The sequence below is a fragment of the Sciurus carolinensis genome, chromosome 7, assembly GCF_902686445.1.
Source record: "Sciurus carolinensis chromosome 7, mSciCar1.2, whole genome shotgun sequence".
Taxonomy (NCBI): Eukaryota; Metazoa; Chordata; class Mammalia; order Rodentia; family Sciuridae; genus Sciurus; species Sciurus carolinensis.
Genome location: NC_062219.1, coordinates 12,313,669 through 12,332,088, shown reverse-complemented (window position 1 = coordinate 12,332,088; position 18,420 = coordinate 12,313,669). Strand labels below are relative to the sequence as shown.

At 34.2% G+C, this 18,420-nt stretch overlaps 1 protein-coding gene across 3 annotated transcripts in view; it reads left to right on the top strand.

Moving 5' to 3' along the window:
• Scaf8 (SR-related CTD associated factor 8) overlaps positions 1-18,420 on the top strand; it is a 200,664-nt gene that overhangs the window by 37,969 nt on the left and 144,275 nt on the right. For all 3 annotated transcript variants that reach the window (XR_007109376.1, XM_047557398.1, XM_047557399.1), the window contains 3 exons: positions 11,334-11,495; positions 15,528-15,681; positions 17,013-17,143. Coding sequence is in view for 2 of the 3 variants with exons in the window: in XM_047557398.1 (XP_047413354.1) it covers positions 11,334-11,495; positions 15,528-15,681; positions 17,013-17,143 (447 nt within the window). In the remaining variant the exon portion in view is untranslated. The remainder of the gene's footprint in view (positions 1-11,333; positions 11,496-15,527; positions 15,682-17,012; positions 17,144-18,420) is intronic.

Sequence of the window (18,420 nt, the reverse complement as noted above, 5' to 3'; positions counted from 1 at the left end):
GTACTGTCCTGCATGTAAATATGAATTTTTAATGTGATTTAATGTAGTTTTTAATTTCACATAATGGAATTCTTTGGTATATGTTCTTTTTTTTTTTTCTTTTTTCTTTTTTTTTAATTGTAAACAAATGGGATACATGTTGTTTCTCTGTTTGTAAATGGTATATGTTCTTTTGTGTACAGTTCTTTTATTCATCATATATTTAGGATTTCTGCCTGGTAGCAATATTTGTTACTGTTCCTTCTTGTGTATATTCCGTTTACAAATAAACTGTAACTTGTCTATTCTTCTGTTTACAGATGTTGGGATGTGTATGTGTGGGTATGACTTTTCTACCTCTTGAAATTCTGAACAGTACTGCTGGGAATGTTCCTATATATGTATTTTAGTGCAGATTATATTTGTGTAGGAGTAAAATTGCTGTGTTATAGAGTATGCATTTCTTCTACTTGGCTATATAATGCTTAATTAATTTCATAATGATTGTACTAATTTACACTACCATTAGCAATCTGTGAGATTGTGTTTTTCTCCATCTTTGCCAACACTTGGTATTGTTAGACTTAAATTTTCTAATCTAGTGAATCTTAAAGGTTATTTTCAAAAGACATTAATAAATTACCTCCACTAAAGAAATTAAATTCCAGTCAGCTTTAAAAAATTTGTTTTTAAGTGTGGTAGTGCTTTCCTGTAATCCCAGCAACTGAGGAAGCTAACACAGGGGCATCATAAGTTGGAGGCCAGCCTCAGCAATTTAGTGAGGTTCTGTCTTAAAATAAATGAATAAAGAGGGCTGGTGATGGAGCTCAGTAGTAGACTGCTCCTGGGTTCAGTCTCCAGTACTGCAAAACAACAACAAAAAACTTGTTTTTAGACTCCTAAGGACTCATCAGAATGATTTCCTGTAACTAAAGAGTAAAACATATGCCCTATTATTAAAACTTTAAAATATTATTTTGTTTTCTGATTACTGTTACTTTTCTTCAGATTTATGTTTTATCACCTCAGTTCAATCTCAGATATTTTACTAAGGTGTTTATAAAATTTGGATTAGTTAGCTGTGTCTTGTCAGGAGCTAAGGTAATATTTTTTTCTTACTTGAAGGCAGCTCCCTTCTCCCATCATCCCTCAGTGATATCACTAAAGAATTAGGCACTTTTTTTCTCTTAACTTCCTTACTGGCTGGGACCAGGATCCTCTGCGAAAAGATGTGTTAGTGATCCCTCTTCTGGCTTAGGAGTTGTGGAAATGCATATTGCTCTTGTGGGATTTCTAAGGTTCCATGCTTTTTGGAAAATTTGAATTATTAAAAATTTAGGAAATAGCATGAAAGTATTTAGTTAGCCATCCAAAAGAAAATGTCATTGATCTTTCTTCCTGTTTTGTAGTAATTTCTCTTACCTAATTTGTTTACTTAACAGTTACTTTCTTAGGAAATACTACGTAGATTGGTTCAGAATTAGCAGTGAAGATAATATAGACTCTGTTAAGATTATTATTATTATTATTATTATTATTTATTTATTTATTTTTTTTGCGGTGCGGGGGATTGAACCCAAGGCCTTGTGCTTGCAAGGCAAGCACTCTACCGACTGAGCTATCTCCCCGGCCCTAAGATTATTATTATATGCTTAGTTCTTGTTGAATCTTTACTGAACTAATATTGGATGTCCATAAAATCTGAGATATGTTTTTTTGATAGTGTAGCTGGTATGTAAATCAGCCCAGGTTTGTAGACTTTACAGGTACTCCACAGTATGAATTCTCAGGGTATAAACTAGTTATTATTTTAACAGAAAGGAAACAAAATCTTAGGAAACATTTTGTGTGACTATTAAGGAACATAAATAAAGTTTCTTGTGATTTCTTAAAATTCCTTAATTGACTGTATCTTTAAACTGTAAATTTTATAGCTAAAAATAATCTTAAATGACCAGTGTTACAGTATCAACTAATAATAATTTGCTGCTTAGAAAACTCAGTTGGTAGAGACTTGAAGGATACATTATCCTTCTCTTGGTTGTGCTTCCAATCTGGTTGGAAGGCATTAGATAATATAGTAAATTATTAACTAAACAACCTTTTTATATTTAATAGAGCAGAAATTTGTCTGTTACCATTGCTCCATATAGAGTGGGGGATATAACAGAATTTATAATCTACTTGATAAATATTCCAGTAAAATAGTCAGTTGTCTCCTAAGTAGCAAACTTATTTTAAATACAGAGGGAATTTATTTGATTATTATAAAATTTGTCCCTGTGGCCTATGGCATAATACTGAACTCTTTCAATTCTGTGGGAGAAATGCAAGTGTACATTTTAGAGTTACTAATGTAATTTCACTGACACCTGGAGAGATCTGTGGATGGGCTTCAGAAGGTATAGGGAAACTCCCGGTAAGCTTCACAAGAAGGCCTATTAAAGAAGACTCTCAAAATGTTAAAAACCACTCAGTGAGCAGTGATTTCCCCCCACCTCCCCAAACAGGGATGAAGGTGGAATAGGGCCCATGTAGTATGAGTATTAAAATCTCCAGGAAGGTGAATAATTAGAAAAATAATACTTATTTTTGTAATATATGTGTGTTTGGGGAGGGATGTAGAGATTCCTGAAATAGTCTACAGGAAAAAAAAACAGCAAAAAAATTTGATAGGAATAGCTAGAAGTTTAGAAAGCTTTTGGAGCAGATCCTAGCATTAGTGAATTTGATTATATTTGCTAGTTACCTGTCAGTGTTATTGTTCCTTTTGCATATGTTAACTATTTTTTTAAATGTAATATAAGTATTAAAGTCCACTGTATTTGTGTGGCATGGCACAAGGAAGTATTTCTGAGCCAAGGGAAAGCTATTTTCATTGCAGCTCCCACTTAGTCTACTCCACGATGTAAGAATCTGTGTTTACTATATAATCTAGAAATGTTGGCAGCTCACAAGCCAAGCTTTCCAATGTACAGAGGAAAGAAAAATCACTCAGACTTGATTGTCCTGTGTCCTCTATTCTTACATGGCTAACATCAGTGTCATGCAGTGTTTTGCACGTTCAGCCCCTTGCTCCTGTTTTTACTGCTTTAGCTCTGTCTTAACATCAACCTTTAATAGTTGAAAGTGGCAGCACAGATTCTATTAGGATTAGTATGTAGTCCAACTTGCCTGGAGAGTTCTTTGTAAAACAACTCTGACTGATGATAGCTGTATGCCAATTTGGATGACAGAATGAAAATCACACTAATATATTTAAAGGTGTTTTTCTCTCTAGTCATTCTTCCCTTTCTCTTAAAACAACTTTCTCTGAAGCATGGGAAATTGGAAATTATTAGAATATTGTTTGCAGATGGTGTATCTGTAAAAATTTTTGCATGATGCAGCTTTTTAAAAGTTATTCCAAGAGTAAAAATATAACATGCCATTGGAGAGGCTTCTAAATTCTTTTATTTTAATTTTTATAGACTACATTTTGATTCATTGTATACAAATGGGGTACAACTTTTCATTTCTATGTTTTACACAATTTAGATTCACACCATTCATGTAATCATACATTTACATAGGGTAATGATGTCTGTCTCAGTTCACTATCTTTCTTTCCCCCACCCCCTCCCACCCCATTTCACACTTACACAATCCAGAGTTCCTCTATTCTTCTCTTACCCCCCTCCCACCCACTATCCCCCAGTTATGTATCACCATCCATTTATCAGAGAAAACATCCGGCCTTTGGTTTTTTGGGATTGGCTTATTTCACTTAGCATGATATTCTTCAGCTCCATCCATTTACCTGCAGATGCCATAATTTTATTCTTTAAGTCTGAATAATATTCCATTGTATATATATACCCCAGTTTCTTTATCCATTCATGTATTGAAGGGCATCTAGGTTGCTTTCACAATCTAGCTATTGTGAATTGAGCTGCTGTAAACATTGATGTGTCTGCATCACTGTAGTATGCTGATTTTGAGTCCTTTGGGTATAAACTGTGGAGTGGGATAGCTGGGTCCAGTGGTGGGTCCATTCCAAGCTTTCTGAGGAATCTCCACACTGCTTTCCAGAGTAGCTACACCAGTATGGAACTCCACCAGCAATGTATGAGTGTACCTTTCCCCCACATCCACGCCAACACTTGTTATTGCCTGTGTTCTTGATAATAGCCATTCCAGTTGGAGTTAGATGGAATCTTAGGGTGGTTTGATTAGCATTTCTCTAATTACTAGAGATGATGAGCACTTTTTCATATATTTGCTGATCATCTGTATATCTTCTTCTGTGAAGTGTCTGCCCAGTTCCTTAGCCCATTTATTGATTGGGTTCTTTGTATTTTTGGTGTAAAGTTTTGTAAGTGCTTTACAAATTTTGGAGATTAGTGCTCTGTCTGAAGTGTGTGTGGAAAAGATTTTTTCCCACTCTTTAGGCGCTCTTTTCGCATTATTGATTGTTTCCTTTACTGAGAATAATCTTTTTAGTTTGAATCCATTCTGTTTATTGATTCTTTCTTTTATTTCTTGCACTCTGGGGGTCTTGTTAAGAAAGTCTGGTCCTAAGTCAATATGATGAAGATTTGGGCCTACTTTTTCTTCTATTTGGTGAAGGGACTCAGGTCTAATTCCTAGATCCTTGATCCATTTTGAGTTGAGTTTTGTACAGGGTGAGAGATAGGGGTTTAATTTAATTTTACTGCATGTGGATTTCCAGTTTTGACAGTAACATTTGTTGAAGAGGCTATCTTTTCTCCATTGTATGTTTTTGGCACCTCCGTCTAGTATGAGATAACTGTTCTCATGTGGGTTTGTCTCTGTGTCTTCTATTCTGTACCACTGGTCTTCCTGTCTATTTTAGTGCCAATACCATGCTCTTTTTGTTACTATTGCTCTATAGTAGAGTTTAAGTCTGGTATTGTGATACCTCCTGCATCACTCTTCCTGTCCAGGATTGCTTTGGCTATTCTGGTTCTTTTATTCTTCCAGATGTATTTCATGATTGCTTTCTCTATTTCTATGAGGAATGTCATAGGGATTTTAATTGGAATTGTATAAAATCTGTATAGCTCCTTTCTAAGTATGGCCATTTTGATAATATTGATTCTGCCTATCCAAGAACGTGGGAGATCTTTCCATCTTCTAAGTTTTTCTTTCTTTCTTTAGTGTTCTGTAGTTTTCATTATTGAGGTCTTTCACGTCTTTTGTTAGATTGATTTCAAGTATTTTCTTTCTTTCTTTCTTTTTTTTTGAGGCTATTTTGAATGGAGTAGTTTTCCTAATTTCTCTTTCAGAGAATTCATCACTTATGAATAGAAATGCATTAGATTTATGCTGTTGGTTTTATATCCTGGTACTTTGCTGAATTCATTTATTCTACAACTTTTCTGGTGAATTTTTTTTTTTTTTTTTTTTTTTAAATCTTCTAAATATAGTATCATGTCATGGGCAAATAGTCATAGCTTTGAGTTCTTTCCTGTTTGTATCCCTTTAATTTCTTTGGTCTAATTGCTCTGTTATAGTGTTTCAAGGATGACGTAGAATAGAAGTGATGAAAGAGGGCATACCTGTCTTCTTTCAGTTTTTAGAGGGAATGCTTTCAGTTTTTCTCCATTAAGCACAAATAGCCTTTACAATGTTGAGGTATATGCCTACTATTCCTGTTTTTTCTGGTGTTTTGAGCAACAAGGGTGTTGTATTTTATCAAATGCTTTTTCTGCATCTATTGAAATAATAATATGATTCTTAACCTTAAGTCTGTTGATGTGATGAATTACATTATTGATTTCCAGATGTTGAACCAACCTTGCATCCCCTGGATGAACCCCATTTGATTGTGGTGCACTATCTTTTTAACATGGTTTTGTATGTGATTTGTGAGAATTTTATTGAGGATTTTTGTGTCTGTGTTCATCAGAGATATTGGTCTAAAGTTTTCTTTCCTTGATGTGTATTTGTCTGATTTTGATATCAGGGTGATACTAGCTTCATAAAATGAATTTGGAAGGGTTCCTTCCTTCTGTTTCATGGAATACTTTGAGGAGTACTAGTATAAGTTCTTTGAAGGTTTTGTAGAACTCAGCTGAGACTCCATCCGGTCCTGGACTTTTCTTGGTTGGTAGGCATTTGATGGCTTCTTTTATCTCATTGCTTGAAAATGATCTGTTTAATTGTGTATGTCCTCCTGATTCAGTTTGGGAGGATCATATGTCTCTAAAACTTTGACAAAGTCTTTGAGATTTTTTATTTTGTTGGAGTATAGATTTTCAAAGTAGTTTCTAATTATATTATGGTTTTCAATGGTATCTGTCATGATATTTCCATTTTCATCACGACCTTTCATAATTTGAGTTTTCTCTCTCCTCTTTGTTAGTGTGACTAAGGGTTTATCTATTTTGTTTACTTTTTCAAAGAACCAATGTTTTGTCAATTTTTTCAATTGTTTCTTTCGTTTCAATTTCATTGATTTCAGTTCTGAGATAATTATTTCCTGTCTTCGAGCATTGTTCTGTTCTTCTTTTTCTGGGGTTTTGAGCTGTAATGTTAGGTCATTTAGTTGTTGACATTTTATTCTTTTCTTGGATGTGCTCCATGCAATAAATTTTCCTCTTATTACTACTTTCATAGTGTCCCAGAGATTTTGATGTGTTGTATCTTTGTTCTCATTTACCTCTAAGAATTTTTTTGTCTCCTCCCTGATGTTTTCTGTTATCCATGCTTCATTCAGTAGTGTATTATTCAGTCTCCTGGTGTTGGAGTAGTTTCTGTTATTTAATTTTATTGATTTCTGATTTTATTCCATTGTGATCTTATAGGATACAAAGTAATGTCTCTTTTTTTTATGTTTACTAAGGGCTTTGTTGCATAACATATGGTCTATTTTAGAGAAGAATCCATGTGCTACTGAGAAGAAGGTGTGTTCTCTCATTGATGAATGGAATATTCTATATATGTCTGTTAAGGCTACGTTATTGACTGTGTAATTGAGTTCTACGGTTTCTTTATTCAGTTTTTGTTTGGAAGATCTATCCAGTGGTGAGAGCAGTGTGTTAAAGTCACCGAAAATTATTGTGTTGTGTTCCATTTAGTTCCTAGAATTGTGAAGGATTTGTTTGACGTACAGGTATGCGCCATTGTTTGGGGCATAAATATTTACAATCTTTATGTCTTGCTGATTTATGGTTCCCTTAAGCAGTATGAAATGTCCTTCTTTATTCCTTCTAACTAACTTTGACTTGAGTTCCACTTTATCTGACATAAGGATGGTAACCCCTGCTTTTTTTTTTTTTTTTTTTTTTTTTTTTTTTACTGAGTCTGTGTGCCTGGTATGTTTTTACCCATTCTTTCACCTTTAGTCTGTTGATGTCCTTTTCTATGAGATGAGTCTGTTGAAGACAGCATATTGTTGGGTCTTTTTAAAAATTCAATCATCCCTCATTGTCTTTTGATTAATGAGTGTAGGCCATTAACATTCAGGATTATTATCGAGATATGATTTGTATTCCTGATCATTTTGACTTATTTTTGTTTTTTAACTTGACTTGGTTTCTCCTTTGACTGGCTTTTCCTTTAGGGTAGTTCCTCCCTGTGCTGACTTACATTGTTATTTTTCATTTCCTCCTCATGGAATAGTTCGCTGAGAATGTTCTGTAGTGCAGGCTTTCTATTTGTAAATTTTTTTTAACTTTTGTTTATCATGGAAGAATTTTATTTCATCTTCAAATCTGAAAGTTAGTTTTGCTGGGTATAAGATTCTTGGTTGGCAATCATGTTCTCTCAGAGCTTGAAATATGTTGTTCCAGCCCCTTCTTGGTTTTAGGGTCTGGGCTGAGAGATCTGCTCATATTCGTATTGGTTTCCCCCATATGTAATCTGATGCTTTTCTCTTCCAGCCTTTAAAATCCTCTTTATTTTGGATGTTAGGCAGTTTTCATTATAATGTGCCTTGTGTGGATCCGTTTTAAATTTTGTACATTTGGTGTCATGTAAGCCTCTTGTATTTGATTTTCCATTTCATTCTTCAGGTTTGAGATATTACTTCATTGAATAGGTTGTTCATTCCTTTGGTTTGTATCTTTGTGCTTTCCTCAATCCTGATAATTCTTAAATTTGGTCTTTTCATGATGTCCCCTAGTTTTTGCAGGTTTTGTTCATGAATTCTTACCATCTTCTCTGGTCATCTTTATTTTCAAGAGTAAATAGTTTTTCATTGTCTGAAGTTCTGTCTTTCAAGTGATCTAGTTTGTTGGTCATGCTTTCTGTTGACTTTTTTAATTTGGTTTATTGTTTCCTTCATTTCAAGGATTTCTTTCTTTCTCTCCCCCACCCCCAAATTTCTGTCCCTTTATTGAAATGATCTTTTGCTCCCTGCAGTTCCTCTTTCAACTGTTTATTGGAGTAATTGTTCATTGCCTGCCATTTGCTCTCTTATCTCATCTTTGCTTCATGGATCATCATATACATTCTGAACTCCTTTTGTGGCATTTCTTCTACTGTGCTATCATTGGATTTTGTTAATATAGAATCCTGGTTTGTTTGGAACACTTTCTTTCTTTATTTTTTATGTTGTTCACGTATCCTCCCCTCTAAAAGTTTGGATCCTGGGGTATTGCAGTTTTCCCCCTATAGGCTTATAATGATCCTGCAGGTTTCCAAAACCTCTCCTTTAAGGGAGAGATCAATATTAGGAGCACCTGGTACAGACAGTTTGCAGCCCTAAACCAAATAGCCCCTATGAAGACATTAACGGTATTGTTATAATAAACAGAGAGGATGAGTTCAATTATTATCTACAGTATAACAAATAGATTTGCAATGAGGTCTGCAGTTTCTAATGGTGGACAAAGAGAATAGGGAGGGGTGTAGAATGTAACTGTTAATGGGATAAGAAAAGAGTATATATAGAAGTACTAGATTGTAGGAAGAATGAAAGGAGAAGCAAAAGAAATTGTTAGCATGAGAAAGGGGAGGAAGAAACTCTGAGGAAACAGGTAAACAAAAGCAAAATAGAACTAGGAAAATAAATAAAAACTTAAAAACTTTAAAAAGGAGGAAAAATAATTTACACTCTAACAGTACTATACTATTCAAACCAGTCTTCAGTAGCCTCATGCATGAGAGGTACCTGAGGCGTCTCAGGATGGGAGTTGCCCCACCTACAGTTGGTGGCTTCTGCTTCCCGGCTAATCCAAGATGGTTGCGCTGGCTTCCAAAGTGTTGGCAAATAGGGAGCGGCAGTACGGGTGCTGAGTCTGAAGGCAGGTCTCCGTTGTGCGGGCCTACAGGTCCTGGCTACTGTCCCCAAATGGCAGCCACATGTAACTAAACCTGTGAGTACTGTGACAATGAACTTCCAGGTAACAGCGGCAGTAGGCCATTCACTGGCAGTCTGCAGGCTAAGGGTGGACAATGGGCAGATGGACCTTGTGCTGTGTGATGGATAGATTAAAGACAGGTGATCGGGCAAATGGCAGGTGATAGGCGGCGTATGTACTCATCATTCTTCTGAATTGTGAGTTTATGATCTGAGTTTTCGGTATAAATCGAAGGAAAATATTTAAAAATACACCACATAAATTAATTGCATTACTTATCACATTTTTAAAGCTCTTATCAGTGACTTATAAGTTCTGTTCAGTCTTACTCTAAGATAATCATTTGTGTAAAATAATGCATTATGTATAAGATTGTTTTCTGCCTTTGGAAAAATTTAAATGCCAGTCAATAAATAATTGTTAAGCACAGATATGTGTTTCTAGCACTGGGGAATATTTTATGTAAGTGTATTTGTGTGTGTGTTTAACAACATGGATGTTCTGGTTTTTATTAAGTTTAGAAAGTTTTGTCTATTGACATGTATTGTTAGCCAGGGTAGGTAGTTAATTATTCGAATGTATTATAGTAAAAAGAAGTTAGCCTTGACTAGATGTATGAACTGAAGGAAAATAAGTTAGTTTTTTGGAACTGAGGGTTGAATGTCTCAACTCTTTGAGACATTGAAAAACATTAACTTTAAAACAAAGACTTTTTTGGTCCTTTATTCTAAATCTTTAATGTCCAAACACTAACAGTTTTTGCTCTTTTATGAAATACAAGTACATGATAGCCCAAATCTCTCCTAATAGACTCTTTTGAATTACAGTTAAATCTCTGCTTTTTTTTTTTTTTTTTTTTTTTTTTTTTGGCTTAATAAAAACCCTTACAGTAAAACAGGTGTTCAAAAAGGATTTTAAGGCAGAAACGAAATGCCGCTTACCTTTTTTGAAGAATGAAATCATCCATAGTTTTGGCTGGAAATCCCAGTTAGAAAATTGTGTGCGCGCGCGTGTGCGTGTGTGTTAGGGATGGGTTTTGGGTTCTTTTTGTTTGTTTAAAAAAAAATTATTTTGTAGTTGTAGGTGGACTGAATGCTTTTATTTTATTTTATTTTTTATTTGTTTATTTTTTTTATGTGGTGCTAAGGATCGAACCCAATGCCTCACATGCTAGGCAAGCGCTTTGCCACTGAACTGCTTCCCCAGCCCTAGTGGGGGAGTCTTGTCTCAGTGATAATAATCCTTAGGTTTCCAAGAACATTCTCCTAAGAATACAGTTTTGTTTTAGTGCTATATATGATTTCTGGAAAGTAATTTTAGGTGAAAATACTTAAGCTTTTATACTACTAAAAAATGAACTTGCTCTGTAACTATAATTTTCTTTTAATCAATACATGTTGTTAGGCGGATTTTCTTATGTTTTTGGTATGGAAACAAAATAGGAGTAGTAAGCTTGATATTTAGAAGGATTCTTCATTGTGCTGACTTAGTTACCGAAGGCCAGAAAAGCCTGTGGTTAAAAAGTAGAGGACTTACAGTCTCACATGAGGGTTGAGAAATAACCTAGGAGAGTTCCTGAAAAAATGTTTTCATAGGATAAATTGGGTTGCATGTATTTAGAATGGTATAATTTGCCATTTGTTTGTTTTTTAAATTAGTATAGAAACCCTTTTGTTATGTGTTTTATATGAAATTAATACATTTAGGCAATGAAGTTTCTAGAGTCCTTAATTTTTTTCTTCCTTCCATAGCTTTTCAAAATCATTATGCAAATTTAAAAATTATAACAATACCTTATTTACAAGTTTGGTTTTTTTCATTGAAATCAGTTATGCACTATTTTGGAACTTGAATGACTGACAGTTGAACTGAATGAGGAGAGTAGCCAAAGTAGTTTCTTTAAAATGCCATTCCAGAGACATATGGTGTGGAATACTCAGTGTTTGAATATTCATTACAACATGAGCAGTGTTTGTGTATTTCCATAGGATTTATGATGATTTTTACCTTTCTGTTTTCTTCCCTTCCCACTGTTTTTCTCTTCAGTGTAAACCAGAATACAAAGTACCTGGACTTTATGTTATTGACTCTATTGTGAGACAATCCCGACATCAGTTTGGTCAAGAAAAGGATGTGTTTGCACCTCGATTTAGTAATAACATCATTAGCACTTTCCAGAATTTGTATCGTTGCCCTGGGGATGACAAGGTATGCTGCTATTTTTGCTTGGCGTTAGAGTCTTTAGATTATTCTAAATTTGAATATTTAATTATTACACTATCCACATTCCTTTTTGTTATTAGAATTCCTTGGAGAGTAGAATGATGTTCGTTTTGCTATGTTTTCATTTATTAAAGCATACTGTTAAAGAAATTGACCACAGTGTCTTTTAGAATTGTATTAAACTTATTTAAATCTGCGACCATTTCAGGATTGTGATGATATGATTTGAGGTCATATTTTCCTTTTCATTGTTCGTGAAAAATGGTTTTGCCAAGTACTTCATAGAAAGTAATTGTAAATCAGAATTCTTTTGTTATGGTACAATTTTATTAAAAGTGTTATAGGAAAATGCCAGAGGCAGAATAAAAAGGAGTTTATTTTTGTATTTGTTCTGAAATTTTGGGTTACTCATTTTGGATGCTGATTTGGCTATTTAGGTGTGGGTTTTTTTTTTTTTTTTTAAAGTCTTTAAAAAAACTGTGTGTGCGCGCACATTTTATATATATATTTTAGTTGTGAACGAACCTGTATTATTTATTTATTTATTTTTACGTGGTGCTGTGAATTGAACCCAGGACCTCACCTGTACTAGGCAAGCTTCCACCGCTGAGCCACACCCCCACCCCTAGGTGTGATTTTTGACAGGGCTGAATGCTGTGTTGATTAATTAGCAAATGGTAAGAATGGGTGAAGACTAATGGAACTCATGTCTAAGTAGTTTTATTTATTTAAAAAGGGCATTTACATATAAAATATGACAATATTTCATAGACCACTTTACACAATAAAGTAGGCAATACAAAAAATACCGTTGCAATCACAAATACCCAGGTATCCTAATGTCAGTCACACGAGTTGACAGTTATGAGCAAACAAACCATCTTCATAGGTAGTTTTATGTTAAATAACCATAAGAGAATCTTGAACTGGAAGAAAATCTTGTTATAATGGATAGATACACAGATAAATTTATTAAATATATTCTTAGTGAACTATTTTTAGACTTATTGCCTCACAGTTTTTGTTTTTCATTGCCTTGGTACTTTGATTCTTTGAAAGGCCGAAAAAATGTTTTAGATTTTAAGTGGTCTATCTGTTAAAATAGGTACTTTATGATCCCATCTAATAAAACTTGCTGTGTCGAAATTTTATATCAAAATTTTTAAAAGTAACCCAATACCTTGACTTCGAAATTTCATTATTTGTACTTTGATTTCTGTCAGTTACAAGGAACAAATCAGTCTTCAGGTTGTATATCTCATAATGTGATATCTTTTATTTATAAGTGTTTAAGGAATAGGGCCTTTTGGTTTTTTTAAACTGTAAGAAGAAAGATTATATTCATGCTGTAATTTTGACAATAAACAAGGGGCATTATGTGTTGGTATGTAGATTTTTAGAATGATAGTTGTTAGGTACTAGTTGTTTGAATAACATGATGTCTTAGAAACTAATATATTCTTATGTAAGGCACAGAACTTTATAAGTGCTCACATTTTACAAAGAAGTAGTAGTCAAATCTGAAGTTAGGAAACATTTGTTGTATAATTTTCTTTTCTTTTTTTCATGCTGGAGGTTGATCCCAATACCATATTTACTGCCGAGCTGCATCCCCAGCACCTACTGCCCCTTTTAGAGTTTGAGACAGTCTCACTGAGTTGCTAGGTCTCTCTTTATTGCCAAGTCTTACCTTGAATTTGTGATCCTCCTGCCCCAGCCTCCAAACTGCTAAGATTACTCATGCAACCTCTGTGCCCTGCTTGTCCTGTTGTTCTCCTATGCTTCATCTGAAGAACAAAAACTTGCATTTTAATGAGTGATTTGGACATAATTTTAAAATATTTGAACATAATAGTATGAGGAACTTAATAAACCAGATCTTTATTCTGAAAATTGCTCTTTTTTAATACACAATAACAGCTCCTTTTTTCCCCTAATGTAAGTAGCCTCACAATTAGTAGTGATTTGTACTTAGTTATTGTTTACAGAACTTTTATGTATTTAGGAAGTTGTGGATCAGATTGTTCAGTGTCAGTATCAAGGAAATACTTACTATGTAATCATTGTATTTTAGTGACATTCTGGCTTCATTGACTTAAGTGTATATGGCTTACTGATTTAAGTGTATATTCTGGGAAAAATATTTGTATTTCATTAAGCAAGGTTTTAGTAAACAGTCCAGTTGATTTTACTTAAAAAAATATTGTAGAACATCTTGAGACATTTCTCTTTATTGGGCATATTCTTCTGCTGGTAAATCTGAAGCTTTCAGGAAAAATTTCACATACCCAATGGAGATACTGGGAATTTTTCTTTTCATCAGTTTTCTCTAAATATTGTTAATTAGGCTGTTAGATTTCAGAATTATCCCAAAAATAGAAGTTGGTAATACCTATCTTTTCAAGTTTATAATACACAGAATATAATAGAGGAGACAGGCAAGAGTGTAATTAAACAAAACTTCACAACTAAGTGAAATTTCCCTTAATCTCTTTTGGAGCAAGATTAGGATATATGTAATTAAAGTGTGAAGTACTATTTTATCGTGTTGCTGTAAGTAATAAGTTAAGATACAGCTCTGTGCCAGGAAGTTCAAAATTGGGAGTGGTTAAGACCAAGACCTTCAGAATACTAGTCTGCCTAAACAGAAACAATTTGAAATTGAGAAAAGAAACCCAAGAATACTTCTGGTACACAGTCTCATTTTTATAAATAAGGGAACTAAAGATTTCAAAAATAATGTTTTTTTTTTTTTTCATTTACACTTTTGGCTTAAGACCAAGAAAGGTTATGTAGAGAGCATGAATTTCATGAATTTTATAGCAACTGCATAAATGTTATATGTCTGAGTGGAGTCTTACCAAAATACGAAGTACTCTGAATGAATGCATAAATGATCTAGAAAGGGGTGAGATTAAAACAAAGATTTGAGATATCTGTGTATGTAGTGGGTTGGGTTAGGCAATGTTGCGAATCTTTAGGGGGAGTAAGAGTAAATTGGATTCAATGTTGCTATTAAAGGACCTAGGAGAAAGAGAAAAGAAAACCACTGAGATGGTTCAGATATGTAAATCTGCTAGTTAGTAGCAAGCAGTTTTTTTTAAAAACAGAATGATAAATACTTCTCATATTATTGTAAGAAATGAAATAAATGTAGAACATTATTCGTATATTACATGATTTATCATTCTGTGAGCCAAATTAAGTAATGCTATTATGGAATCAGCATTATGCCACAAGGGAGAGAGTCAGAAAGAATAATGAAAAAGGGAAAGTGGAGAGTGAAGAAGTTCTATTTCACATTCTGTTCATACAGAAGTGTGTCGTCTCTGGTTTAAAGCATCAATAGGGAAGTAGAATTTATGGTCAGGTCCTTAGAAAGGAAGGAATAACTTGTTTAAAAATATTTGTTTTCTTCTGATGGCAGGATCCAACTCAGGGCTTCATGGATGCTACACATTGTTCACTAGTGAGGTTACATTCCCACCCCTTGGTTAAATTCTTATATGAAGAAATACCCTCTCCTATATTTAAATAGTTTATAAAATGAAAATTTGTTAAGAGTTACATTAGATGAGGACTTTGTCCTGGAGTTACTTATTTGTTCAAAAGATAAGCATTTTATGAGACAAAGTTAAAATTAACTTTAAATCTAAATTTAGTACTGAGATGAATCCTAACTCTGCTTCAGAATACTTAATACAATTCTACAGGGCAATCATAGTATTAAGCTAATTAGAATTGCTTAGGAGATAGGGACTAGTTGTCATGCCTGCCTTCAGCTCAGTGTAAGTGTAGCTTTCATCTATATTGTATGTCTATTAGAATTAATGTTCCCTCCCCTCGATTAAGGTTAGCAAATGCAAAATGGTAGAAAACAGATTTTCAGTGGTAGAAAGTACCACAGAAGTGTTTTAATCTCGCCTTCCCTTCCTGCACCCTAATAGCCCATGTGAAATGATTGTGCTAATGTTTTGAAAGCAAAAAATCAAAATGTCCTATTTCTTTTTTCTCTAGAGTAAAATAGTGAGAGTCTTAAACTTATGGCAGAAGAATAATGTATTTAAGAGTGAGATTATTCAACCGCTTTTGGATATGGCAGCAGGGATTCCTCCTCCCGTCGTCACACCTGTTTTGGCCAGTACTACTGCCGCTATGAGCAATACTCCAGGTATAATTACCGCAATATAGATTTGATGTCTAAATAAGCAGCTCATATTTTCACATGATTCATGTATACAATAACAATTTGAAACTACAGGAGAATTTTGATACTATATTAGATAATTGAAAGAAAATATAATTCAAAAGGAAAAATAAAATCAAGTGTTGGTATGTGTTTATTTAAGTGGGATTGAACCTAGGGGTGTTCTATCATTGAGCCACATCCCCACTCCCCCTGTCCTTTTTTTGGTGCTGGAGATTGAACCCAGGGGTGCTTAACCACTGAGCTATATCCCCAGCCCTTTTCATTTTTTATTTTGTGACAGGGTCTTGCTTAGTTGCTCAGGGCTTCCCTAAATTTTTGAGGCTGGCTTTGAACTTGAAATCTTTCTGCCTCAGCCTCTCTAGCTGCTGGGATTATAGACATGCACCATCATGTCGGTCTTTCTTACTTTTTGAGAAAGGTCCCACTTAGTTGCTGAGATTGGCCTTAAATTTGGATCCTCCTGCCTCAGCCTCCTGAGTCACTGGGATTGTAGGGGTGTGCCAGCATGTGTAGTTGTTTCTGTGTAATTCTAAAATTCAGAAAGTTTTTTTTTTTTTTTTTTTTTTTTTAATCCCAGGAAACATAAATATAATGAACTTTGGAAAATGAGTGTGTGTGTCAGTTAGGGTTTTCCAGATTATTTGGGTTGTCCGTAACTTCTTAACACTAGACATATAAATCAACTTGATATTTACAGGAAATTAGGATAACTTAATCTTTACTAAGAAGCTTAAATTGTTTGATAATGCCAAGAATGCTTTAGTAATAATCTCAAAATCATGTTTTCTTAGGGTATTTACATGATATTTAAAATTTTTATCACAATTCCAAGAATTGAATTTGTTAACATTTTGGTACATGCTTAGTTTTTGTCGTGTATTTATATGCATACTTACTTGAAAAAAAATTTTTATTATAAGTACTATCTCCATCAAAGGTTGTGTTTTGATTATTCCTTGTTATTGAGTGTCTTCTTAAGTAAGGTTTTTCATGGCTTCTAAGTAAGCTTCATTAAACTTGTAGATCAGTTTTTAATGAATGCTAAGTATGCTTTGTTAAAGTAGTATCTTAGTTCATTGAGGACAAGTATGGACAATCTCATGTTTTTTTTTTTTTTTTAAGCCTGATTACATGAAGGATTTTAAAATGTTTTTTCTAAATGCTGCCAATAAAATAAAGACATTTATATAGATTTGTCTATTTTATAAAGGTAGTAGAAAAAGTCCCTCAGCTTTTTCAAGTTATATTTATTTACTTCTGTTTGGTGAACTGTGTGATGTCTTTTTTAAAAGGAACACCTGTGACACCTGTTACTCCAGCCAATGTGGTCCAAGGCCTGCCTGATCCATGGGTATCTCAGATAACAAATACGGATACACTTGCAGCAGTTGCTCAAATCTTACAAAGTCCTCAAGGCCAACAGGTGAGCAGGTTTTTTCTTATGTTGAGAATGATGTATAATTCATTATTTTCCTAATGTACTGTTTTATAATATGCCACCTAGATGTAAGTATTTCTGTAGTTTTCTGAAAATGGGATCACTGTATAGCTTACTCTATAACTGCCACTTTTCATTTAGTAATTCATCACAGTTACTTTCATGTTATTAAAAATTTTTATGCCAGGCATGGTGGCTTCGCTTTTAATTTCAGTGACCTGGGAGGCTGAGGCAAGAGGATTGCAAGTTTGAGGCCAGCCTCAGCAACTTAGTGAGACCATGTTCCAAAGTAAAAAAAATAAAAAGATCTGGGGATGTAACTCGGTGGTAAAGTACCCTTGGGTTCAATCCCAGCCCCCCACTCAATAAATAAATATTTTATTAAAAAATTGTTTGGCAGACTCCTCTAATTTTTTAGCACATAGTTTGTGCCAAACATTATTATGTGGTGTTGCAACCCCAGTCACAAAATGGATGGACTGCTCTTCTATCTTAGGGATAGATGTCTTAGGGGAGACAGATGATTTAAAAATGACAAAATTACTTTAAATGGTCATAATTGTCTTAGAAAAGATTGTGTAGGGTGACCAAATTGGGATAGGGTCAGAATTAGAGAAGGGATGCCACAAGAGGATGTGCTTTGAAGAACTGGTGTTGAATTGAGACTTTGAGACTAGTCCTAGCAGGACAGGATGATGGGAAGCAGAGCAAATGGCAGATATCAAAATCGTCACGGTGGGCAGTCGTGTGTTGGGTAGTGGGAATAGAAAGCAAGCTACGGTGGCTCCACTGTTAAGACAGAGAAGAATCGGGCTACAGAAGACCATTCATTTGAGGGATAGGAAAGAGATAGCTTTACAGTGTTTAAGTATTCCATTGTCACGTGGTAGCTTAGGCTTTGTAACTTATTAAATGTGGTTTCTATATTTTGTAGATTCCTGTGAATACACTTGAGTAGATTGGATTTTTGTTTTCAGTGCCAGTCTTTGTTTTTGATTTATTTCATTTTCCAATTAAATCATATTATTTGCAATTAATGATAATTCTGTCTCTTTGATTTAAGTTCCTCTGTCCTGTATATTTTTCTTACTACACTATCTAGATGCAGTGATAGCGTTCACACTGTTTGAGGCTCTGGGCTTTGTGGTGGGGTGTACAAGATAAACAGGACATTCGTTGGCTTCTTGAAGCCTAAAGTCTAATAGACAAGGTAATTGGAATACATAAATATAATTAAAATGAAAAATGAATAAGAATCTTGA